Source organism: Stegodyphus dumicola, chromosome 3 (genome assembly GCF_044657685.1).
Source record: "Stegodyphus dumicola isolate Sdum_Otavi_A_Nest chromosome 3, ASM4465768v1".
NCBI lineage: Eukaryota > Metazoa > Arthropoda > Arachnida > Araneae > Eresidae > Stegodyphus > Stegodyphus dumicola.
Window position 1 is genome coordinate 246,349,356 of NC_140770.1, and position 14,522 is coordinate 246,363,877.

The 14,522-nt window shown below is 34.9% G+C and overlaps 1 protein-coding gene across 2 annotated transcripts in view; it reads right to left on the reverse strand.

Annotated features, from left to right (window-relative positions):
• Positions 1–14,522, reverse strand: part of Zw (glucose-6-phosphate 1-dehydrogenase Zw) — a 107,243-nt gene that overhangs the window by 31,666 nt on the left and 61,055 nt on the right. For both annotated transcript variants that reach the window (XM_085814014.1, XM_035369504.2), the window contains exons 2-4: positions 5,754–5,791; positions 4,815–4,923; positions 2,431–2,651 (exon numbers count right to left, since the gene is read on the reverse strand). In XM_085814014.1, coding sequence (XP_085670140.1) covers positions 2,431–2,651; positions 4,815–4,923; positions 5,754–5,791 — 368 coding nt within the window. The remainder of the gene's footprint in view (positions 1–2,430; positions 2,652–4,814; positions 4,924–5,753; positions 5,792–14,522) is intronic.

A 14,522-nucleotide genomic window follows, 5' to 3' on the forward strand; every position in this document is an offset into this window, starting at 1 on the left:
GTTAGTCTTTCAGAAGAGCAAGAGAGAATTCTAAAATATAATTTTAACTTCTCACAAACCTGTAAACCCTCGATTCCAAAGATTTTGGCTCCAATCGAAAAAGCTTTCAAATTTCAGTAAGGTTTCAGATTCACAGAAAGATATGATTAGGCATCTTATCGCTCATAATATGAAGTTCAATAATAAACCTTTGAAACCAAATCTAACTACGAGAGAAAGAACTACAATGCGCGAAATTCATTCTAACCCGGATATTATCATTTCAAAGGCCGACAAAGGTGGCCAGATAGTCGTCATGGATAAGAACACTTACATCGATGGTGACACTAAACTCTTAAACGAAGGACCATATAATCCGATCCCTAAAGATCCTTCACCTTCGGACTTGTCAAAAATAAAAACTGCGATCAAATCTTCACAAATCATTTCAAGCAACTTAAAACATTCGCTTATACCATCTGTTGCGAATTGTGCCAGATTATATGCTCTTCCCAAAATCCATAAAAGTGGTATTCCTTTCCGCCCTATTGCATCAAATTTAGGTACTGCCTCGTATCCATTAGCTAAATATTTAGTTTCTAGATTTTCAACTCTATTATACAATAACATTTACACCATAAAAAATTCAATAGAGTTTGTAAAAAAGGTTAAAAACATTTCCCCTAGTAATTTACTCATGGTTTCTTTTGATGTAAAATCATTATTCACCAATGTCCCAGTGGAGGGTGCATTAAGATGTCTAGAAACCAGACTTCGCGAATTTCATTTCTCTTGCATCGAAATTGATGAGCTAATTTCTCTCACTCAACTTTGTTTGAAACAAACACATTTTGTTTTTCAAAATAAATATTACAAGCAAACTGAGGGATTAGCCATGGGAAGCCCCCGCAGTCCCATCCTGGTTGATATCTACATGCATTATTATGAATCAAAATTGTTTGAAACTTTAAACTTCCCGGCATGGTTCCGCTACGTAGACGATACTTTTACCCTGTTTGAAGGTAATAAAGATGATTTAAATAAAAATCTTTCAACAATGAATTCTATTGATCCTGCTATTCAGTTCACTTTTGAACTTGAGACTTGCAATTCTCTTCCGTTTCTCGACATTCTGGTCACACGTAACGCATCCAACTTCAGTAGTACGGTTTACCGTAAACCTTCATCGGTTTGCCTTCCACCACACTTTAAATCATGTCATTCGACTAAACAAAAGTTAGCTTCATTTTATTCCTATGTTTTCCGTGCTCTTCAAGTTTGCTCCTCCAAACTAGCCCTTGATGAAGAACTAAATTATTTAAAAGCAATATCTATTGACAGGGGCTTTTCACCCAACATTATTAATCAAGCAGTTAAAAAATTCTCATCTCAACACACTAAAAGGCACACTCTTGTTTTAGAAGATTATAAAAATTCTGCTTTCATTTCCTTCTTTCCATCAATTAGCTATAAAATTGCACATATTTTGCAGAAATTTAACTTTCGGGTTGTTTATTCTCCCATCAATAAAATTCCGATTTCCATACTCAAGGACCCCATTCCGGATAAGAATTCTTGGGGTATTTATAGGATTCCTTGCCAGTGTGGTTTGATTTACATTGGTCAAACTACGAGAGCCTTAAAATTTCGCGTCAAGGAACATGAGGCATATGCTAGAAAAAAGGAAACACAGAAGTCTTCTGTTGCTCAACATTGTTGGTCCGAAAATCACACTTTCAATTTTTCTGCTGCCAAAATTATTCAAAAAACATCTTCCATTGGAGAACTGGATTTTCTAGAGGCATTTCACAGTCAAAAAAATCTTTCTGTTCTAGTTAACGATCCTAATTCCAATCCAACTCTGCCTTTGCCCTTTAAAGACATTATGTTTTAGTTCTGGTTTCACCAACAGATGGCGCCACTTGCTTATTCTTGTCCAGGCTTTCTTATCTTATCTAATCATTATTTCCTATCTTGTTCATTTGCGGTTTTGCAGCTGAGGATGGGGGTTCGGAAAAACCATCGAAACTAGTCCTTCAAGTCTGAGGATGCTTACTTTCTCATATTAGTGGTTGTTACTATGTTTAGGTATGATAAATATTCTGAGAAGTTGTGGTTAAGTAGGCAAGTTGAGCTTCCCAACTATCATTATCTCCATTAGTGTAGAAAATTAGAGTTGAAGAACAGATGATATTTTTAAAAATTTTTTTTGAAAAATTTTGATTTAAAAATTTTGAAAATATTACGCTGAATTTTGTTGTTTGACTTCTGAATTAATATGTGTCATATTTTAAGGGATTGGATTATTCAATTATGGCAAAGTCCACGAGGGCTATAGGGAGATAGGCAGTTAGTCTATCTCCCTATAGCCGCTAGGGAGCCATATTTTAAGGCAAAAGTACCATAATGAATTTAATATTCACACAACGGAGCGGGCAAGATTTCACTTACTTTGAAGCCATGCATTTGAGTTTCACATTGGTGGTCACAACAGCAAAAACTGTAGGAGGCAGAGCTAGATAAAAAAGCCTATGTGCTGGGGATGAGGATTGTTCCAAAGCTTCCAATTCCTTATTAAGTTTAGCATAATCTTCAGGTTTTGCATATGTACCACTAACATAATAATTCTTTTTGAAAAAGTCTTCTAATTTCTGCTTTTGATTTTCACTAACCTGCAAAGATAATATATACAGATATGACAAGATATGCAATGAAGTAATTTAATTGCCTTAGAAAACAGATTTTTCCATAACATTTAGAATTACTATAAAAATAAGCAATTCACAAGGAAACAATATTATTTTTACTTCATTTTCTGAAACTTTTCCTATTCTTTTATAGCTGGAAAAAAATATATATAATTACTTAATTACATGATGCAAAAGTCTAATAATTATCAGTTATAGTCTAGTAATAGCTTGACTAAAAAGCAGTATTGAAACGATCTGAAGACTGAAAACTTTAGACAAAAACAAGTGGATAATCAAAACTGATATATGTCAAGAAAACATTACAGCTTCACAAAAATTAAAAAAACTCAGAAGGGGGGGGTGGGAAGACTCTCAACAGGGAGTGGAAATTGGAACAAAGGAGTATATTATTAAAAAATAATTTTATCAGAGGTACTAAATATAACATTAGTAAAATATGAACTATAATACTTTTTCAAATGTTCCTTATTATAGCTTGAATACATTGTAATTAAATATATTTTATGTTTCATCAATGGTGATTATTAAGAAAGAAAATAAGTATTTAAATTATTAAGAAATGCATTTATTCGCTTTAAATCACTTAGTTTGTTAAGCAGCTTTACTTTAAATGAAAGATCTTAAGTTACGCTGTCTCAACGATAAAGACGAAAAGTTTAGACAGTTTTTATAATCAAAGCGTTCTTTCTCGATGATCCACTTGTATATTTTACTACAGACTTAACTCAGCAAACTACGGGAAAACAGGTTATTTACAAGACAGCTAGCAAGTTAAAAAAATCTTCCTCTGAATTCCTACGGGTTATTCGTAGCTTCGGGTTATTCCTAACTATCCGCTACAAAGTGTAACATCATGACATTGTGCATTGTAGTGTTGACAGATACACTGCCCTCTTAGAATACGATAATCATGAGCGAGTGTACTTGATGTACGACATTTGAGAGAGAATTACTCAAATTCGGGGAATTCGCAGGAAGTATCAGAATCAAAGACAAACAAAGACATGCTCAAACTTGTTCAAAGTAGTTTACTTACCCTCTCTAAACCGTCTTCGACTGGGAATCTTATCTCAGTACCTATTCTCGAAGGTTTCATGCTCAATATGCCCCCATCATCCCCTTCTATAAAAGAAGTACAGATTGTCAAGAAAATCTAACTTTGCCTTTTAGAAAGGTAAAAGTTTAACATTGTTGTCCGTCCTTTGTGCATTTGTTTGACACGTAGAGTCAGCTGCTATCACCAAACTCCTGCTCCAGCGCCATGGTCGCGTTATAAACCCATCTAGTCTGATTCTCAATAGTCGATATCCTTATTAACTTGTTGATAAGTGCTGATCAGGCATTTCAGGTGAAGTTCATCTCAAATTAAATGAGATTGTTTTAGTTGTCAATCACGGTTGACACCTTGTATTATTAAAACTATCTCCAAATGTAGATTTACTATTCAAATGTGGCACACTTTCACCACCAAAGCTTATAGCCTTTTACAAGCCTGCCATTCCCAAAATGCTAGCATTTCTAGTGAGATAAACAATATTCATACTGCTTTTCAAGTCTGTGAGGATGCTTACTTTCTCATATTAGATAATATAGCAGTATGAATACTGCTTTTCAAGTCTGAGGATGCTTACTTTCTCATATTAGTGGTTGTTACTATGTTTAGGTATGATAAATATTCTGAGAAGTTGTGGTTAAGTAGGCAAGTTGAGCTTCCCAACTATCATTATCTCCATTAGTGTAGAAAATTAGAGTTGAAGAACAGATGATATTTTTCTACACATTAGTTTATTATTTTACAGGTATACCAATACAAAATAATAATACTAAAAATAGAACATTATTACAAAGATCAATATACATATAAGCGCGACCTACCAGCATTAAAAACTCGTACAGTTAACGCGGTCATCCAACCTCTAGTGAGAAAGAGAGCTGCAATCCCATCTTATACACATGTTTATGTGAACTTGACATATGCGTAGTATGATTAGCTACGCATTTGCAAGACAAGCGTTAGTTAAGTTATGATCATTCCCCAAATCCAATAAAGTTAAAAATATATGTTCATATATCTATATATATTGTACAAGAATTTACAGATTAGAAACAAAAATTTAAAGCTACCTGCATGTAAGGTTCAGATCTATTACGAATATCTTGAACAGTCAGATCACTCCTAGCATAGCCCACAAAGCTAGTTTTAGGAGGCAACAATCCATCACGATACAGTGCCCTGGAAATGAAATAAAATAGTTATAGCTTTAGAATCAGGAAATGTCAATACTAGGAAATTTTCATTAGGAAATTTAATTTTAATATTTTTAAAATAAGAAATTTAATTTTACAGGAAAATGAATAATAACGGATTTAAGCCTCTAACAGCGAGTTTCCATTACATCACAAATTGTTACACAGTAACACAGTAAGTTTTAGAATACACAGTAAGGTTTAGAATAAACACAGTAAGGTTTAGAATACAAGATCATTGAAAAATAACAGGTGGATTTTATAAAAACTTAAATTTTGGTGGATGAGAATTTAAGTTACGAATGACAAAGTCCACAGCGCCGGCTAAGGCTCCTAGAAAGGAGATCTATACCTGTATCGAGACAATAAATCGATCCAGTCGTCCTCTTTGATCTACTCCTTACCTTGGAGTTACTGCACTTGTTAAGGAAGGCGTACCTTGTAGCTTTGGACGGCAATTTTAGATGGTGCTGTCTCACCCCATTACATTTATTTTGGTGACTAAATTATGAATATTCTGTACGATGAAGAGATTTCTTACGTTTAGCGCTTGTGGTACCGAATGATACAAGCGAGTGCTACTTTTATCATTCAACGAATTTGGAACGAAATCGAATGTACTTTTGAGGTCTGACGTGCAAAAATCGAATGCAGTTACGAAAAAGACGAAAAGTCTAGACAGTTTTTATAATCAAAGCGTTCTTTCTCGATATAATAATAATACTTGTATATTTTACTACAGACTTAACTCAGCAAACTACGGTTATAATTTTTCAGTCACATTACATCTTTATAAAGTGATTCAAGTGAACTTACCATAAGGTCGGGTATATTTTCTTTTTGGCCAGATCTCCCTAAAAAAATTAAAGCACAGTATCATGAGTATTTAAACTTTTAAATCAAAACGTCAAAAATATGATGAATTTTGTAACTTTAATACAAATTGCAAATACAATACAATTTAAGAAAATTTGGACCTAATAGAACATAGGAAATATAGGAACTAAAGAATATAGGAATAATAATATTTATAGGAATTAAAGAAAAAGCAGGTAGTGTTCTACGGTACGCAAGAAAAGTATTACAGGAGTCCATAAGAATAATATTAATTAAAAAAAGGTGCACGGAATGATATTTTTTTTTTTAATTTTTATTTCTGATATTTTTCTTTCTTCATGAATATCAGGTAACCATTAATAACGAAGAAATTGTTCTTTAAAAAGAATGCGTCAGCAAGTCAGTTTTTCCCTCTCAACAACATATGACCTTCATCACCTCTGACTACAGACGTCGGGTTTCTTATTTAGAAGAGCAGAAGTTCAAAATAAAACCAGCAAGTAAAAATGAGGTACAGCAGTCATACATGCAATCACAGGTTCACATTAAAACCAAAAGAAAGGTGAATAATGAAACAAAACTAAAAAGTATTTAGGTATAGGTAACCCAATAAATATACAATGGGAATTAAATAACAGCAATGCATTTATTTAAAAAAATATCCAAGATTAAAAACTACTTGTTGAGCTCTTTCTTTTCTTTTTTTCTTTCTTTTTTTTTTTTTTTTTTTTTTTTTTTTTTTTTTGTATCACGCGAAGAATGGATGTCATAGTTCTTTGCATCTCTTCACTGTGAGATAAATACTTCTATTTAAGGAAAAAATTTTAAATCTGGAAAGAGAAAATCATCACATGGTTATAAATCTGGAGAATAAGAATACAGTTAAGTAGATGCACACTGACCGGTGCGAACGTGCATTCTTGTGCGATATAATGTGTTTGGGACAATCGCTTTCCACTAAATGGTATAAAACAGAGTTAAAAAATTGCTTTGCTTGGCTAAGTGATAAATGACGTTTTGAAATGCAGCTGGTTTTAACTGTCAGTTTTCCAATGATAACATTATCATTTACTTGCCACGCTAGGTATACAAGGTTCTTTTACCAAAAACCTAAAAAAATTCAAGAAAGTAAAAAGTGCTTTCTAATTTCGCTCTTTTGCTCCATTCTCCTCCCTACTTCCGAAGCCCGCTCTAGAACAGATGTTTCTAACACGAGATGCGATGTGAAATTTCAGAGATCCACCTTCTCGAAACATCTTCGGAAAAGTGGTGGTTCGAAAAGTGTGAAGTATCATTTGCTATCTTTGTAGAAGTATCTTTACAGTGATAGTGATTGGGAAATGTAAAACCGGTTTCTTGGTAAATCGTTAAAAACAGTCTACTGTCTGTCTACCATAAGAAACAGACAGAAAGATTGTGTCTGTTACCACAGAAAAGAACATTTTTCAAAAGATATCTTGAAAAATATATTATTTACATTTTCCATCTTCATGATGAATAGGTGATATGCACTTCTTAATTTTTGCTTTGAATAAAATACTAATTAAAACATTATTCTGCGTTTCCCGCGGCCAATATTCGAAAAAGAGCTTCTCAGCGGCTGGCTTGTTTTGTAACAAATTGGATTTTAAGCTGGATTAGGTTAGGTTAATTTAATATGGCAAAGCCACAAAGGCTATCTACCCAAAAGGAACGATGCCTTCGCGAAGGACTTTCTGAGGGAAAACTATGAAAAACAACCATACAGCCAGTCCGTTCGCCAGTTCGAAACCAAAGCAGGTAGAACTACCAATATTCAGCTGTCTTAACACTCTGCCACTGGTAGGGCCAGATTTTCAGTTAAAAAACTACAGTTTAGGAAAAAAAAAAAAAAAATTCTGCCCTTTTTAAAAAAGCATTTAAAAATAAAACACGTATAACTAGGCATCCAAGCAAAGACTTTTCTCAACGTTTTTGTGGTGATGACCTGCGTATGCCTTTTTTCTTATTATATATACATTAATTTCAATTTTTATTATTTGATTTGTTTTTACAAAGATAGCATTATGTTTCTTAATTTTCTAATGTTTATTTCAATTACTTTGAGTTCTATTTCATAATTCCAATTAAGATTACCAATGTTTAATTTTTATACTAGTTTTGAATTAACATGCATAAAAGCGAAGGTGTCGGGGGACAACTACAACAACGGTACCTGGAGCCATCAAATTTTGAATGACGTAATCCTACTCCGAATATGGGTATCTGAAAGCCCAAATTTGAAATTTGTTTTATTATCGATTTCATATTTTGTAAAATTTCAACGAGTTTTTGCGTAACAAACTCAAGGATTTCCAAACGAGCTATTGTAACACTGTACGGAAAAAACATTTTCATCTCCAGCGCCTAAGACAGCGTATCGGAAATTCTAAAGATAAGCTCAATTTAAAATTATTTTGCGATATTGCTCTTGAACGGAATTTTATGGTTTAAGTGCGAAGAACATGATATCTAATAAATAAAGGTAACACACAAAATATGGACAATGAATTATTATGAACTATGTAAACACGTATTATGAGCTATGTAAGCAAGTGTCTGTATGAACTATGTGAGCATGTATTATGAAACAGAATCAATGTATGCCCTTATGGGGCCCATGAGGTGTTGTCCCGGATAGTTGCGGAGTCTGGACTAGACCCGAATAGTTATGCTGATTAGTTTACTTATTTAAAATCGTCTAAATGTAAATTAGCAACAGCCCCGGTTCAATACGAAAGGAAAATTTATATACGCCTCCGTTTGTATAGTTTTAAATGAACACTGAAATAAAGAAAGTTTAGGATTTTAAAACGATTTCTACTGTAGAGAGAAAAATTTAGAAGTTTTTCCAACTATTAGATACGCAATTGAACTCAGCATTATCTCTTTTCAAACCTATAATGCTTAATATTCGCAACAAAATAAGTTACAATAAAACAGGCTTTGAAATTTTATAAAAATTTCTTCTTAAGTAATAATTTAGCATTTAACTTATTCAGCACTTAGGCTTTCAGTCTCTTTTAGAATGTGCCCTTTATATAATTCCTTTTTCTTTATTACTTCGTTAATATTTTTAATTCAGAGTTCCAACAACGGCCTAGGGGTAAAATCGCTGAACACTGGTAGTTCGGTCGAGGTTCGAATCCAGCGAACGGGCTGGCTGCATGGCGTTTTCGTGGTAATCCTCATGTGTCACGTGTATACGAGCCAGTTTCCTTTAGCACGTCCTCCACGAAGGTATCCCTGCCCTTAGGCAGATAGCCCTAGTATGTTTTGCCGTAATCTCAATAAACCAATCATCTTATATTTGAGAAAGGCCATTTTATTACTAAGCTGAACTGCTTAATTAGATGCCAGGTTATCGAGATATGCACCAGCTTTATTTATAGCTCAAATACATTTCCGGGATTTTTTTTCACTGTTCAAAATTCCACGGGTATACAGGTATTCACCGAAAAGTAATTACAGCGTCTAGACGAGGGAAGAGGGAGGATGCGATAGCGAGGCTACGCCGTCATGCAGCATTTTAGGAAACTTTCAGACCACCACATCGTATCCTCCTAATGGTACCTAAAGCATCTATTTCCTGGTTCATCTTCCGTTTTCCTGTTTCCCGTGACTTCCTTTTGTTTCAACAAACTGAAATCTCATTTACATGTTCTCACATAATAACAGAAAATTTTCTTTATATTAATGTAGCAGCTTTGGATTTTCCTTAAATGAAGATCACTGCTAGCAGTTCTGGTTCGTGAAAAAAGGGTTGGTATTTGATAGTTTCGAAGTGTGAAGCATTATTTGAAATCCAAAATAATCAAATATGGTCCAAGTTCAAAAGATTCTTAACACACACACACACACACACATAAAAAAAAAAAAAAAAAAAAAAAAAAAAAAAAAAACACTAATGGTCATGGAAAAATAAAAACAAAACAAGAAAATACAAGATAACACAATAGAAAATCAACTCTGGAAGAATAACTTTGGTTCTTAATGTTGCTTCATATATTCTGTAAAAAAGAAAAACCAGTGTTTTTTACATTAAAAAGCACAAAAATTATCGCTTTCTGAAAATAGATTATTGCTGAAGATTAGGAAAGCGATATAGATGGTGATACAAAATTTTGAAAGAAAGTTCTTTTATACAAAAGAGAATTTGATTTGGTTTTATGTGATTACGGCAAAGCATCGAGGGCTAAGGGGAGGGATGCCTTCGTGGAGGCCTTTCTAAGGAAAACTGGCTCGTATACACATTACACATGCGGAAAACAACAAAAACACCCATGCAGCCATCCGTTCGCAGGTTTCGAACCTCGGACCGAACTAACAGTGTTCAGCGACTTTACCGCTCGACCGCTGGTGGGCCGAAGGGAAAAGGTATTTAGTAATTATAGCGAAACACGCTAAAATTATCAACTTCAGGGTGAATGAGACACGCTACGATTATCAACTTCTATGGGAAACTGGCTCGCATATGAAATCACACACGAAAAAACCGTTTGCTCCATGCTTCTAAAAAGAAAATAAATAAAAATAAAAAATAAAATAGATTGAAATTTCATAAAAATTCGTAAAATAGAATTTTCACAAAAATAGATTGAAATTTCGCAAAAACTTAGTAATAACAAGATGATCAGCCTAAAGAAAGCATTCAAAATATCAATTAAGCGTTACAGTTATCTTAGTATTCAAACTATCAATAATTAAATTAAAGTAATTCAAATTATCAGTAAATAATTCAATTATCACCTGTAATAATTGATTTAAGATTAATTAACAATTAAGATTAACATTGCACTGTCCTCAATTTTCTTGGTTTCCATCAGAATTACTCCCTCAGATTAGGAATTATGCAAATTTAAGAGAAAACGAATCTAAATGCCAACAATCATTAATTGCATTTTGCTATAGAACGGCGACGCACCAGCGGCCGAGCGATAAAGTCGCTGAACACTGGTAGTTCGGTCGAGGTTCGAATCCCGCGAACGGGCTGGCTGCATGGCGTTTTCGTGGTTTTGCCCCATGTGTAACGTGTATACGAGCCAGTTTCCCTTAGAAAGTCCTTCACGAAGGCATCCCACCTCTTAGGCAGACGGCCCACGAGGCTTTGCCATAATCACACACACAAACATGCTATAGAACGGCAAGAAAATATTGCTGCCTCGTGACTGTTTAGAATGAAGACGAATTTCCGCTCAGGAGGTAGCCCTACAGCGGCCGAGCGGTGAAGTCGCTGAACACTGGTAAACGGGTTGGCTACATAGGCCTTTTGTGGTATTCCTCATGTGTAACGAGTCCTGCGAGGAAATTCTCATAGAAAGTCCTCCACGAAGGCATTCCTGGAAGGCACATAACCTAGAGTACTTTACCATAAACAATAAACCAAACCGTTTTAAGAATAAAGTAGTATTAATGTTAATTGCTAATGTACCTAGTTCCAGGTGCCTTTTCGTGTTGCTCAAATACTCAACAGATTGCTATAATTGTTGTTAAATTTAATATCGCAAGTAGCCAAGTTTGAACCACATGCAGAGGTGTGGTGTATTTTTAATTACGGCAAAGCACACTAGGGCTATCTGCCTAAGGGGAGGGATGCCTTCGTGGAGGACTTTCTAAGAGAAACTGACTCGTATACACGTTACACATGGGGAAAACCGCGAAAACGCCCATGCAGCCAGCCCGTTCGCGGGATTCGAACCTCGGACCGAACTACCAGTGTTCAGCGATTTTACCGCTCGGCCGCTGGTGGGCCCACATGCAGAGGAATTAATAAATTTTAGTTACTTGGTATTTAGTTGTTGAGAAGTCGTATTTATTGAATAGGCTACAGTACGTCGCAAAATTTATAGTAGCTCCCACTGGCCATTAGGTTCTACGTCAGCGATAGATTAGGTTATATGACAAAACATGTGACAGCTATTTGACAAAGGTTAGCGATGCTATCGCGGAGGACTTTCTAGAGGAAACTGGCTTGTATTCATGCAACATGTGTGAGGAAACCACGAAAAACACCTATGCATCAGCCCGTTTGCCTCGGTTGGAACTCGAATCGACCTACTGTCTGTCCACGAGAATGGGCTTCCGCCACAGTGTCTGGCGGTTGGCAGTCGCTAAAGCAACTAGGCTAGTATATTTCAAATAGGGGCGACCCCAAGGTTTGCTTTATTGTTATTTTGTTTTTCGCGACTGTTGGCTGAAGGGGAAAAAGTTGTCATTCGTTTTCAAGACACACCTACGGAAAATGGGTTAAGGCTCGTTTTTACGACAACAGGTAGCTGCAGACTAACTGGCGAGAGCTTTTCTTATGATAAACAGACTGCACCAGTATTCAGCGGGCTTAAAACAATCGGCCACCGGTGAGACCGCAGATCAGTGACAATGAAAAAGGTTCAGTTAACAGCAACAATTATATTACAGTTATTCATAACATAGAAGATCAGGCAGAAATCAATGCAAAGTTCCCTAAATATCCAAAAGACCTAGGTATGGTGAACAGGCTGACCGTTGTTGTAACACAATTATTGGCACTTGAAGCCATACTTAGGTCTTGTTTTAGACCTAGGTATGGCTTCAAATGCCAATAATTGTATAACAACAACGGTCATCAATAATTATAACTTCAGCGAGAATGAAATCTATACAGACATCTAAAATGGCAAGCCATAAACTAACCAAATTAACGACAAATAGGTATATAATATTATAAAAGCTGAAAACATTTAATAGTAGCCTCCTAAAAGGAAAATAAGATCATAAAATTTTTGCGTAAGCATTATAAAAGAAGATCTAGAAATTTATGAAAGAAGCTGTCATTGAATCAAGAAAATGCTGCTGGGCTTTAACAACAGAAAAACAAATTCATTTATTGTTTTGGCCCATCAGCGGCTGAACGGTAAAAGCCGCTGAACACTGCTAGTTCGGTTCGAGGTTCGATTTCTGGTGAAACGGCTGGCTGCATGGTCATTTTCCCGGTTTTCCCCATGTGTAACTTGAATACGACCCAGTTTCTCCTAAAAAGTCCTCCACGGGGAATCCCTCCCCTTCTGTCTAGTGTCAAATGGTAAAGTACGTAATAAATAAAATAAATGTACTGTTTTTCGCCTTGATAACATGGGAATTTCTCTCTCATAATCATATGGATGATAGGTCAGACTGGGTTTAATATGATAGTTAGTTGTCTCCTCTAAAAATTTCAAACATAATTATGAATTAACTTTCTTCGCCTTAGATAATAATCGAGGTGGAAATTTCAACGAGTATTTGACTGCACGTACACAAATACATCGCAAAATTATTTAATATTTAAGGTTAAATACGCTACGCCTAGATTTTCTGAAAACCTTTACTTCAAAAGTTCAGGTTCAGGGTGGTTCCTTTCATTGCCAATTTTAATAACATTACAGAAAATTGCTGATTTTAATTTATCACAGACTTTACGCAACAAGAAAGAAAATCGATAGGGCATGTCTGACGTTTCTCGTGCTGCCTCCGCCCCCTATGAGGCCATGACAGCAGTTGGTCAAAGGAAAACGAGTTCGAATTGCGGTAATATCAAGAGAAGTTCGATAGTCGGGCTGTGGAGCAACCTGTTAACTCTCGACCTACATAATCACCGACCTATATCGCAGAAGTAACGCACTGAAATAAGGGAGACTTCTAAGATGCAAAACAACACTGCAGCGAGAAATATTTTCAGGTACTTCATATGTAAAAACCGGGAGAGGATCATCTCTCTGCAATGAATTAATTAATTAAATTAATTAATAAGTTCCTGTTCTCATTTAAGAGAAAATAACTGTTTCAAATATTTGTCCATAATTGAAAAAATTATGTTTGCAAGTAACTGCATTCTGAGAAATGGAATTCCTGATTATTCAATGCAAACAAACTCAACAATTTGATAAAGGAATAATCAAAATAATTTCTCTTTTTAAATAAATGCTATTAATTTTTTCATTATTCAGTCATGAGTTACAAAGTTATTTCAGGTTGTAAATGACATATTTGAATAAAACGGAAAGTGTATTGCTGCACGTTCGTTCTATTTCGCTACATAATATTATTGAATAAAGATTGATAATTTTTTAAGGCGTACATTCATACCTGACATAACACACTTTTTAGCCCAAAGGGCGTTAGTCCAGAATGGCTATTAATTTCGTTCTGGCATTTTGCGTCGAAAACTTTAAATGTCCATTTCCCTTTTCAAATTGTTGCCACCGAATATTATCTCCCTGGATTATATTTAAAGAAATTAAATAATGAAAAATCTGCAAAAATCTATAGGTTTTACGCCTTGTGATAACACAACGGTAACTAGAGACATCAAATTTTGAATAACGTAATCCTCCAACGAATGTGGGCATCTGGAAGCAATAATTTGGAATTTGTTTTATTATCGATTTCATATTTTGTAACACTTTAAAACGAATTTTTGATTAGCAAACTCAACGATTTCAAAGCGAGCCATTGTACGGAAAAAATCTCCAGCGCGCGAGACTGTGCAAAGGAAATTCTAAAGATATGCTCATTTTAAAATTATTTTCCGATATTGCTGTTAAATCAAATTTTATGGTTTAAATGCGAAGAACATGATATTTAATAGATAAAGGAAATGCACAAAACGTTAAGAAAAACGCCCCCTTTGGGCGTAGTGTAAAAACCGAAAGCTTTCGGATTTTTTTTTTTTTCTAAATCCTACACGTATTAGCATAGTTATTCACGAGATTG